The sequence below is a fragment of the Perca flavescens genome, chromosome 5 (genome assembly GCF_004354835.1).
Source record: "Perca flavescens isolate YP-PL-M2 chromosome 5, PFLA_1.0, whole genome shotgun sequence".
Classification (NCBI taxonomy): domain Eukaryota; kingdom Metazoa; phylum Chordata; class Actinopteri; order Perciformes; family Percidae; genus Perca; species Perca flavescens.
Window position 1 is genome coordinate 1897928 of NC_041335.1, and position 12461 is coordinate 1910388.

The 12461-nt window shown below is 42.1% G+C and overlaps 1 protein-coding gene across 1 annotated transcript in view; it reads right to left on the bottom strand.

Annotated features, from left to right (window-relative positions):
* Nucleotides 1–12461, bottom strand: part of si:ch211-158d24.2 (multiple epidermal growth factor-like domains protein 9) — a 54128-nt gene that overhangs the window by 39241 nt on the left and 2426 nt on the right. Inside the window, exon 2 of the mRNA XM_028579347.1 lies at nucleotides 9999–10203. Within this exon, the coding sequence (XP_028435148.1) occupies nucleotides 9999–10203 (205 nt within the window). The remainder of the gene's footprint in view (nucleotides 1–9998; nucleotides 10204–12461) is intronic.

The following is a 12461-nucleotide window of genomic DNA, read 5'->3' on the forward strand; positions in this document are numbered from 1 at the left end:
TCATCTTACACAGCATGAGTTAATAAGCTGGAAATTCCACAACACAAGCAACTTGATATAACACATCTACAGTATATACCACTGTTATAATAGAAAAGAATTAAGTTTTAAACTAAAGGGTAAAAATACAACAACTTTTGTATTTCCTCTAGCAGTTGTGCCCAGTATAGACACCGCGATGGATGCATAGATGCAGAGTAAAGATAGATTTATGGCAATGATGCATCCACTGCAGTGACACATGATGCAGAGGCGGAAACATCTGCACCCAAAATCAATATTTCATTACAGACTGTGGCGCCTTCCATACAGTATTGTGAAAAGAAAGGCCTTTACAGACAATGCCCACAGGAGCTGACCCAAATACAGTGCTTACACAAATGTTATGACAGATACAAGTGGTTAATTCAGCTCTTTTGTCAAATATTGGCATGACCTGTATGTGTGCATTTCACATCACATGATTTGTAGGAGAACTGCAGGCAGAATGCCACATGATGAGCCAACAAGAGGAGGAAATGTCATTAGGGTTGTTAAGAACATTGAATAAAGATGCAATTACAGATTTTATTCATTAATTCATTAAGGGCAACACACAATAATCAACATATATGTAAATGTGCCAGCCATGTCGCCCCTCCTTTTGGGGTTTAAAATCCGAAATATCTTTACAAGTACTGGACTATCATGGAACTTTGCACATGGTCCCCAGAGGATGAATCCAAATGACTTCATTGATCCTTTGACTTTACATCTAGCACCAACATTTGGGCAAAATTACAATTTGACCAATACTTTGGTTTATGACTTGTGATGCCCCCTGTGGTGTCATTTTGTAGTGTTTTTGCTGATGACATTGTGGAGGTATGGGTTTCTAAACTTCCCCTTCCGTTTGCAGGTCACTAATTAGAGCAACTCAGCTCCCTGGGCCTGGTGTGCTGAGGTTCCTTAAGCTGCAGTATCCTCTGTCTCTTCCCCTCTCTCTGCTCTGGCTGTCTCCACAGGCACACTATGGTTTGGTTTCATTTGGTTATGTTGTCCTAGGTTTGCCTATTGCTAAGTTAACACTTTACAACACCAACACACACTCACCTCTGCCACTCAAGCACACCTTACACCACGGTTTTCCATATCCCATTCTATATATAATTAATTTGGCCTAATTTGGTAAGGTATTGTTTAAACATTGAACTTGGTGTCATCTCCCTCTTTGTTTTGACCACCTGAGCCAGGTCTTGACAGACTTAATGCATGCAAAACAATGACATTCCCATCAGCTTTGGTTTCAATGCTAATCAGCAAGTGTTAGCATGCTAACAGCTAATCATACATGAAACATCAGCATAGTAACATCGACATTGTTAGCATGCTGAGGTTAGCTGATAGCATCGCAGCCTCACACAGCCGTTAACATGACTGTAAGCTGTGCTCATATTATGCTTTTTCCCTTTCCTTTATTGTGTTATATATCTTTTTGTGCACGTTATAGGTTTACAAAGTGAAAAAGCCCAAAGTCCCCCCCAAAGGGCCTTACCATCTCCAACAGAAAACACTGTTCACCAACTGCTCCAAACAGCTCTATTGTAGTCCAGCCTTTACTTCAGAGACAAACTTGGTCACTTTGTAACACACGTTATAATGCTCGATAATCGATAATCCAGAATTGGGGAGGGGTAATGTCCAACAATGCCTGCAACTTTCTGAAACAGACAATTTAACATTCACACCCACGTCCTGCTGCGTGAAGGTAACAAAGTAAGCAGGGTCTGAACTTCTCTCTAGCTGGGTTTCCAAATACCTTATTTTGATGTGCATATTGAAGTACTGCATTACAAAAGCTTTCTCAATTTCGCAAAAACGTTTTTACACTCGCTTGAGGTGGTTGTTGCCTTTGTCGAAAAAGACTTGATGCAAAATGGGATATGGAAACGCCGTTGCCAATTAAACTCTGACGTAGTAAACATTTAACTCAAAGGACTGATCAGCTGTTTCCGCTGAGGTCGGCACCTTTCCAGATATTAACATAACGAGTCTTTGTCTCCAGACAGCATGACACATGGCCAAAGCTGACACACGAAAGAACAATTTACTTTCCCAGTTCCACCACATTTCTGAAGACCTCTTCATTTTTCTTTCGCAGATGGTTAGATAGTCAAGGAGACTTGCTTTGTTTCCAGTTAGCAACTGCTACTTTGACACTGTTTACTGGCAGATTACAGCCATGCATAGCCTCTAGCAACAACTCCTGACTAAACTAAGCTATACTCCAGTTTATTTGCTCCAAAGCAGTTTATGAAAACGCATTTCAAAGGTTTTCTTAAAACATGCTCGAAAATGTAATGAAACACAACTTCTTAAGCACTGTTGTATGTATAATGTGTTATACAACTATTTCTGTCACTTTTCATACACGGTCTAAAAATGTACACCTTTATCCCCATATTTAAAAAATACCGTGTCCTCCTCTCCATGACAGCCGGCTTTTCTTTCCGCCCTAGAGCGTGGCTGTGTAGAACAACGATAAACTATTTTTATTTCCAATGTGGTCGGACAACACGTACATATAAACAAATATTTTCTAGCATTACCAACGCCCTTATTCTTGTTCAGTATTTGATCATGATTCATTTTCCCATGCCAACAATAGCTTTATGCCTTAATATCCCATATCCATGCACATCAGTGCTGCAAGAAATAACTCTGAAATAAATTATTATAAATTATAATTCTGTTAATGGCATTGTGCTGCAACCTCAGAATCAGTAGGGATTAGTAGTAGACTACTTTTTCACTTGCAGGATTGCACCTGAATGAAATACATTATAGGTTCAATACCAATCCACCAGTAATTTTATACTTGTGATTAAATATGAAATTATTACACTATATTGGAACTTACGCATTGACTCAAGCAGCAGCCGTGGTGCTTTTATTACGAAATATATGTTCATATTCTTTTTGTAGTTTTTGCCATGATGAATTGTAGTATCATGGCTCCATTCATGTTGCCTTTTTATAGAGGTGGTGGTGCACGCGCTTAACTCTGAGTGAACCATGGCCAGGTTGACTCAGTGGTAGAGCAGGCGCACATATACTGAGAGGTTTATGCCTTGACGCAGAGATCCAGGGTTCGAATCCGACCTGTGACAATTTCCTGCATGTTTTCCCCCCTTCTCCCCTTTCTCATCCAGCTGTTCTGTCAAAAATTTAACCTACTCTGAGTGGATTGAACCAACTCAAATCAGCCATTCTAGAACTTGATGAGAAAACTTTCCCATCTCAGGGTAAATCAACCCAGAGTTCAGGGTTAGACTCAGTTTGTTAAACCTCCTTCCTGAAATGGGCCCCTGGACTGCCAAAAGAAATAATATAAGCCTTTGATATTTTTCCCAGAGACGAGGCTGGCTATCAAAATCTATTTGTAACAGCAAGCTTTGTTTTTGCCAGATGCACACTACATTTCCCCTGAATGGCAGAGCCCTGTACTAGTTGGCTAAAGACAAACCTCCACTGTCGAGCCAGTGAGCATAGGTCACGTCATTATCAGCAATTCTGGTGAAAGCTGAGTTAATCAACAACCTGAGGCCCTGATATGAGCTTGGTGCTCATTTGTACTGATGGATGGCTGTTTCCACATTTGATGTACCCGCTGGGATTTTTGCAGTCATTCAGCAGTCTCAACTTCATAATCCAACACTGAGAACAAATGGTGCCATTTGGGGGCAAAGTAGAGTCCAAATACAAAGTGGGTTTTATTTTTAAGTGAATCAAGTCTGATCCATAGTTTGAGGGTATTGAGTGATCTTTACTCAAAAAGAAATGTGTTTTAGTTTCTTTGCTTTCTGCATCTTTGAGGTTATAGGAGAACAAAATGATCTTCCATAGGGTGTTTCTTTTTGTAGGATATTGCTGAATGACTACGCAAAATATTTGCACTAGAAAGAAGGTTTTGCTCTTTAATTCGAAGGAAGTGATGCAGAATTCTGACGTCTACATTGATGTTTTAGATAGCTGAAAATAAATCTTCTATTACAGTCAGTCCTAGCTGCTGGAAATATCTCCTTGTGATGTCATGTCATCTATATTTGGCCAGTTATCCAGACAAATGCACCACCAACAACAACAGACTTCAAAAACGCAAGAGACATTCTTAACAGAGCTCAGTGTGTGCAGCAGAGTCGGCATCACGTCATAACCAAAGCCAGGCACAAATCCAGATCTTCACAAGGTATTCACAAAAGAGAACCTTTTAAAGGGGATCTGTGGGACTCTTCATCACAGCAAACACTCCTTAACAGCTCAGACTGAAGCATGATTTATGGTTGTGCGGGGGCTCCACGCAGAGCTTTCTCTGTAGCCTAAGTAAATGGCCTGATGTTTATACTGTGCGTTTGTGTGTGCGTCAAGCCGGCATGTGTGTGTACATGGTGAGTGGGTGAAAGAGCGAGGGAGAAGTGAGAGAGTGATGGTGATTAGCTTCAGAGTGAGTAGCGACTCTAGAGTCATAGCGAGAGAAACAAAGTGTCTCCCCTGTGTTTTCTGACCACGCTGGGAAATCTGGAGCAGGAAAAGTGAACCCTCTCCTTGATTGCATGTTGTTTATGGAGAAAGAGAACCAGGAAATGAGTTGGGGGAAATGCAACGCTACCAAGCCACAACGTGTTACATTTTTCGAGAGGTGCACGCCAGGCTACGGCATAGGGTCCGCCGTAGGTTTGTGTCTCCACGTACCTACGTACGTAGATTTTATGCAGAAGTATAAATCACGCTTGAGTTGCAAATGTACGATTGTCTTTTGTCAATAAAAATCTGAACTCTCCAGCTGTTCCATCATGCTGTGCTGACAGTCAATTCTCAGGTATCTGAAAGTGAACCTGCGTCAGTGTGAGTCTATCAGCACAACACATAACTGGTTGTAAATGAGAATGATGGAGTGAAAACATGAAAGCACACTGGCCAAGTCAGCTATTCTCAGAGTATAAATTAGAGGGACTGTCATCTATCCTTTAACATTAGGGGACCGCAACAAAAGTGCAAATTAACACTAGACGCAGATAAAGGCTATCACTGCTCCTGTTAACCTGCATGTGTCCTACACTGTATGACCCTGTGTACTTTTGGTCTGGGGCTAGTTCCAATGAAGAATGACTCTTAAAGGAGAACTCCGGGCAATTTTTACATTAATCTTTATCGCTATAAATATGTGAGTACAGTCGATAGCAAAAAAAACCCAAACAGAATTGGTCTTAGCAAACTGGAGTTGCTGCAGCTAATGCCCAGAGCTCTCCTTTAGCTAAAACAGCAGTTTTGGGGGCATAACATAAAGAGTGCCTTTGTGCCTCTTAACAGACACAAAATGCAATTAAAATGTCTGTGCAACATGAACAGGGCTCTTACGTGACAACATGATGCGTTTTCAACTCAGACATCCTGCCGCTAGCTCGCCCTGCTAGCTGCTAGCTGCCGTCCGAGAGTCTGTGTTCATCTATTGTGTGTGATATCGATCTGGCGTTGGTGAGTAGGAGTCTTGGCAGTGGCGATCTGTTTGGCTAGCTGGCCCGACCGGCCTCCTCGCCTTCCGCGGCCGACAACAATCCAACGAGCGCCCGCTGGTCTGGTGGATGTCCTCCAGAGGACCGGCCATGCCGGTCGCAGCGAAAAATTTTAGTTTATTTCCCCCTCAAAAATAAGTAATTGAGCACTGTAGTGGTTATGACCATATCAGCGACTATGTAACTACATGGAAACGGACCAAATTATGTCTATGCCTTGCACAGTGATAGCAGAGAAAGCTAGCTGTAGTCTCACGCTGAAGTCCCGTGGGAATTCAGTTGTAGCAGGAAAAGGTAAATAGTAGTGTGCAGATCGGAGCGTTGTGTGTGAAGACTGAAGATCGGAGGTGTTCACAAGGGAAGAAGCTTGGAGTAAGAATAACTTTCCTCTAGAGGACATAGCCAGAACAGCGGGCGCTCGGTGGATTGTGGTCGGCCGCGGCAGGCGACAAAGGCGGGGAGAAGCAAGGATGCCAGGCGGGCCTGCTAGCCTAGCTAAGGGAACTATCACACAGATCGCCAATGCCAAGCCTCCTACTCACCAACGCCAGATTGATCACACACAAAATGGATGAGCTACAACTACACAGAACTGCTGCGTGTTGATTATCACCGAAGCCTGGCTGAGTTGAAAACGCATCTTGTTGTCACGTAAGGGCCCTATTAATGTTGCACAGACATTTGAATTGTATTTTGTGTCTGTTAAGAGACACAAAGGCACTCTTTAGATCATGCCCCCACAACTGCCGTTTTAGCTAAGTTGGAGCTCTACATGTAGCTGCAGCAGCTCCGTGTTACTAGCACCGATTTTGCTCGTTTTTTGTTTTTTTTCCTATCGTAGCAATCAAGATTAATGTAAAAAATTGTCCAGAGTTCGCCTTTAATGCTACAGTTTACAATGGTGATTTAGACAATAGTGCCCTTTAAACTTTTTGGAAGCAGTTTGGGGAAGACAACTTCCTGTTTCAACATGACAATGCAAATTTTGTTTGCCGGAGATGCTGGTTATTTTCTACTTTTGACATAGCAATATGCCGGACTATTGGACAGTACTAGTTGTCAAGTAACCAGTGGCACATAATCCAATTTTTACAATTTGGTTTTTGATATGATTTTGGAATGACACTGACAACAAACATGGCAGTAATGTTTAAATTTGCATACTTTGTTCTGGTGTCCATATACTTTTGGCCAAGTCGTGCATCATGTCTTATGTTTATAGTTTGAATAGTTCTCAGTTTAGCTACAGTATCTTACATGGATTGTGGTCTGTTGATGAATGATAAAAATTAAAAGTTGGCTGGAGGTTTAACCAGGTATGATGAGATGTAATGATGTACTGACTGTCATTTTTTTCATGAAATCTATAAACTCATCTACCCAGTGTGCATCTCTCTGGCAGGATGAAGACAGTAAAGCCCACTATGTTACATTTCTTAAAAGGTATGAAGATGTCTCTGCAGCTTGTTGGCTCTATACAAATCACTATATAATTGGTTCCATTTTCACGGTCATTGCATTGTGTTCCCATAGCAGTAGACACAAGTAAAGCACTGACTGGCTTTATCTCGGCTGGATTCCTCATTACTTAATGGGAAAGATACCGTAAGCAGCAGGCTGGGGGGTAGGAAAGCTGGTTAATCTGTGTAACTCGCAGTGATAAACTCCTAAAGGGGGCTAGGCTAGCCAGGTTAGCAGTGACCAGGCTGGGCTCAGACAGTCTGAGGACTGTATTAGCTGTGTTACTATGTGAAAGCTCGGAAATAACCCTCCTGCCTGGACCTTGCCACCTACATGAATTTAACCTCTCGACACAGCATTTCAGGCAAAGGACTACACCTGTTAGGATTTATCTTATGTAAGCCTACATTGTGACATATTTTTCAGAGCATGACAAAACAAATCCTCCACACATTGGACATTGGACTCAAGCTTTTGAAAAGCAGCAGCATTCCTTGTCATGGTTAGAGGCAGAAAGTACAGCCGCTATTTTTTACCACGTTCCTAACCCACACACGCAGCTTCTTTTCCAAGTTCACAGTTCTTATGACTTGTGGAGAAACTGCATGTAAGGTCGGCCGTGTCTATTCTGGCTTGGAATTTAAAAGGGGTAAGCAGTGTCTGAACATTGTGCTGCCTTCAGGGAGGCCTGCGGTATGATGGCCTTACTCAATGAGCAGAATAATGACTCTGCAGGGCTATGGTGTTATGATGAACGGAGCAAAGCTGAGCCCCAGAACATCTTGTCTCAGTCTTTATGAGATAACAAACACTAATTCACAGCAGACAGTCTGTTTGGGCTTGGCAGGTCGCAGCACTTTTGCTGCTAAAGGTAGTACTCCTTTAGCTGCAGACACTTTGCAGGCACATCTCATATCTTCCAGAGGCCATGTCTGGCTTTGTAAAGAAAAACCACTGCACATATAATGCATACAGTACATTGTACATCGATACATTGTACATGGACAGTAGGATTGGGCATTGTTTAGATTTTAACAATTCTGATTCCAATTGCGATTCTTCCTTTCGATTCCGGTTCTTATCAATTCTTGATTGCAATTCTTTGAGTGGTGGAGTTGAAACGGGCAAGAGGAAAATTAGAGGAAAGTTGTATTTTGATTCAAAGGTGGGTTGCAGTTTGACAGGGCTTTTTCAATGTAAAATAAAGCCACACTTACTGTGATCCATGGCTGCAACACAACAAGCGCCTGGCCGCTACGGAAACCAAAACTTGCGCATGTTAAATTTGGAACCCATGATCAGATTTGAAACCAAATCCTCCAAATGATTCCAATAAAGAAACGATTCAGATGGAATTGTTTCTTTATTTTTCTTTTCGTTTCTTTTTTGAAACGATTCCAAGTAGGAATCGGTTCTCGATGCCCAACCCTAATTGATAGATACCTGAAAATACTCACTAATGTTCAACATAAATCTCAACAGTCTAATAAACAGGATTTGTTTCCAAGTTTCGATCGCAGTGACACAATTAGCGGTCTTGTTTTTCCCCCACACTGCAGAATGCTGTGGTGGGCTTTCCATCATAAACCACAGTCCCCCTGTGGTCAACACATTTGTTCTCATTTACTCATGAAGGCTAGGTCAATAAATACACAAATAAGGTTGCTGCTTTCCCAAATAAGTCCAATCACATGCTTTTTATGCAAATTAAGTCGAAGTTCAGCCAGTGTCTTGGGTCCAAAACAAATATAGATGTGACAACACACAACAACGTAATAAGCTAACCATCTGTATCTTTATATATAGGCTACGTGTCTACGGTAATTCTAACAATAAAACTAAACTTAAACACAAGCTAATACGTAAACACAACAATTCTGTTTATGCTTGGCTGCCGGACAGTTTTGTTACCTCCTCTAATCACATGGTTCCTTAGCAAATGTGTATGGAACCCATATGCAACCAGAGAAGTGCACTCAGTAGAGTGCAGATCTCCGTCAGGTGTGTCTCCCTCTCCCCTCCCAAACAAAGATAACAATATTATTTGCAATAAATACAGATATTAAAGTGTACTCAGTTTTGCTGTTCCGCTGCTTTCAGGATTCTGCTAAAATACAGTAAATTGCTTGTTGAATAAAAAAAAACTAATAATAATTTCCAACATTATTTTATTGAACAAATTGAACATTGATAATAAAAATCACCATTAAACAAATGACAGTTACATTTTAAAGTGTAGTTTTCTATTGATATTCTCTTTCAACTAACCTAAAAAAAAATCTCTAAGTGTATTTTGCCATAGGTCGCAGCTTTCTGCAAAGTGTTTATTGCCAAGTTAATATCGCAACGACGATAAAAAGATATATCATGCAGCCCTATCAGCGTGTGTGGAATACTGCAGATTCTCCGGTTTAAAAGACCAAACTCTTAAATGGATGTCAGTTTTTGAGCCACGACAAAAGGCCAAAATGTGGCCTGCAACCAACTAGGTAAGGCTAATTATTAGCCTACTTTTGCTACTGAAGCAGTTTTTGATTACTTGCAGCCCAACCAGCTGGTTAAGACGAGTGAGTCAGCAGTTATGACAGTAAACAGAGCAGTCAATAAAACAGGTTTTTCAAAAATTGTGAGACACGTGAGATTCTTGAGCACACACACACACACACACACACACACACACACACACACACACACACACACACACACACACACACACACACACACACACACACACACACACACACACACACACACACACACACACACACACACCTAACATTTCCTTAATTTAGGCAAACAAGTTAACAATATCTAAATACAAATTCAATCAAATGTATTACTGCTGAGATGACCACTTTCTAGCCAAACACAGCACAGAAATGAACCACTTGTCTTCAATTCCAATATGTTGACACAACAAATACACACCTCCAACATGGCTACAAGTGTTACTTCACATGAAAACGCTAAAGAAAGCAGCCTGACCTGTCACAGAGGTGGTTCACTGCACCGAAGGAGTCACAGGCGCAGGGCAGGCAGCCGCTGGTGCCGTTGGTGAAGTGTCCCTCCTCACAGTCCTCACACTGCAGACCGGCGTAGCCCGACACACACGAACACTGACCGGTGCTCGGCTCACACTCATCCGGGTCCAAAATCCCCTCAGCGCCACTGCTGCAGTTACAGAGACCCTCTGGGTGGATGGAATGGAGGAGGGTGTCACAGTGCAAGAGAGAGACAGGAAATGGGAAATACTGAATGAGATGTATAAGCAGAGGTATAACTATACAAGTCTAAACAATATTTGGATTTTATTTTTCACTAGATAATCTATTGGGGATGGAGGTAGCTCAGTCCGTAGGGACTTGGCTGGGGAACCGGAGGGCCGACGGCTCAAGTCCCCGTACGGACCAAGTACGGAGTGTGGACTGGTAGCTGGGCACTGCCAAGGAACCCCCAAGTGCTTGGGGCACCAGTCCTAAGGCAGCCCCCTCACTCTGACATCTCTTCATTTGTGCATTTATAGGTCCTGGGCATGTGTATTTCAGGTGTCATTTCAGTCATGAGCCTGCTTCTATATCCTATACTGTAATAAAAAGGATTTGTACGTTTGAATAAGCATTATTTATGCACACTGGAATCAGATTTGTTTTATACTACTTGATGTTGTATATTAGCGCTTCTAAAAGTCCGGACCAAGGTCCGCATCGGGACTGAGCGGTAAGTCAATCCGGACCCAGCCCATACCTCGTGTTATGAATACAATATATGTGTAATGTTTTCTATTTTTAAATAAATGTTAGAGATGTAAAGTATACAGTATTGTAGAGAAGTTGATCAGTCATCCGTACAGATCTGATTTTGTGTGGTGTGTAAAATGTTCTACATAATTGACAAAATGTAAATAGGATCAAAAGGTTTGGACTTTTACAAGTGAAATTATTTTTTTTTGTTATTATAGAGAGAAAGTAGGCTACCGAAAAAGGTACCATTGGGTCCCGGTTCTCGAATTCCAGGTACCGGTATTGGTACCAAAGTTGACCATGAAAACCAAGTAACCAAGCTAATTAAATGTTGTTTTGTTATTGCCAATCGTCCTGGACCTCTGACTTTGAATAGAAATCAGATGCTGACCTTTGAGTAATAAGTTTGGACCCCTGGATGGTATACATATACATAAATTTATGATGTACAATATGATGAATTCACCTCATGAAGATATATGTCAGTCTAAAACAAAGATGGTAATCTGAGTCCTGCTGTGTTGCTGAGGAAGGATTTTGTACAGTTCAAACTGAAACCAGAGGATATAATGATAGACATGTGGATAACCCGCAGAGTACAGAGTGGCAATCTATTATTCATCTGATCTCAGGTTAGGTGTGGCGAGTGACGACTGAATGCCTGACTACTGTCTCCATTCTGTGCTCAGCGGTCAGACAAAGAGCTGTGAGAGCAAATAAAAATGTTTTTCATACACGCAAATTGCACACAATACCTCAGCTAGCAGCAAAGTGAAAAGGAAAGGACAGCTGAATTTTAATGTATTCCTGTCCCGGCGTCCCACTCAGATTACGCTCCTCTTTCACTGATGCTTGGACTTTTATGTAACTTAGAAAGGCCTATGGTTATGCAAGCCTGTGGAGTATAGCCTACTGTCAGGCCCTTTGCTACAGTGACGTCCACTGAAGAATTGTCGGCCCCGATCACGCCTGAGAATGTGTGAGAGCCAGTGAATGCATATGACCCCACACACTGCAGTCAGGGTTCCTCTAGGTGTGGGATTGGGGCCATGGGGGGTGATCTGTAAAGCCACACAACAGGTTTGATGTATATTGGACTGGACCTGTGTGTAGGGGAGAGAGAAGGGGGGGGAACTGTGTCAGAATTCTCCTCTCTCCCATCTATCTGACTGCTATAAAGTGGTGTGACAGCATTGCGGGTATTCAGACACGGGCAGTGGCAGGCTGTTCAGGACAAGTCATGTCTCAAAACTCTTGTCTTGCCCGATTTACTGCTCGCCTGCCTGTGCTGCTCCAGAGAAAACAACAGCAGTGGGAGGCTCCCCTGCACGAAAACATTTGCTGTATTTTCAATTAAGGTTTGGGCGTTGAACCAAGTTATTGTCTTTCAGAAAGTACACAGAGATGTTTCAAAGGAAAGAAAGCATATAAAAGCACTAGTATCTGTCTGCAAGGCCCCTGCCCTGCCAGAGAATGTATTGTTAGCTGGGCGAGGCGTTAACCCAGGTGACGTGTTGGTTGGCGTGTTATTGTCATGCGAGTGGCCTTTTCACATGAACAATAAAGAGTGCGGAGCTTCCTGGAGATGCTTTCAATGAGGCACGGTAAAGCTTTAATGTATGATCTCACTCACAAGGTGCAGATTTCATTTGGACTTCGGGATCCAAATGAACGCCAATAAATAACACTGACTGATTTACTAAAGGAA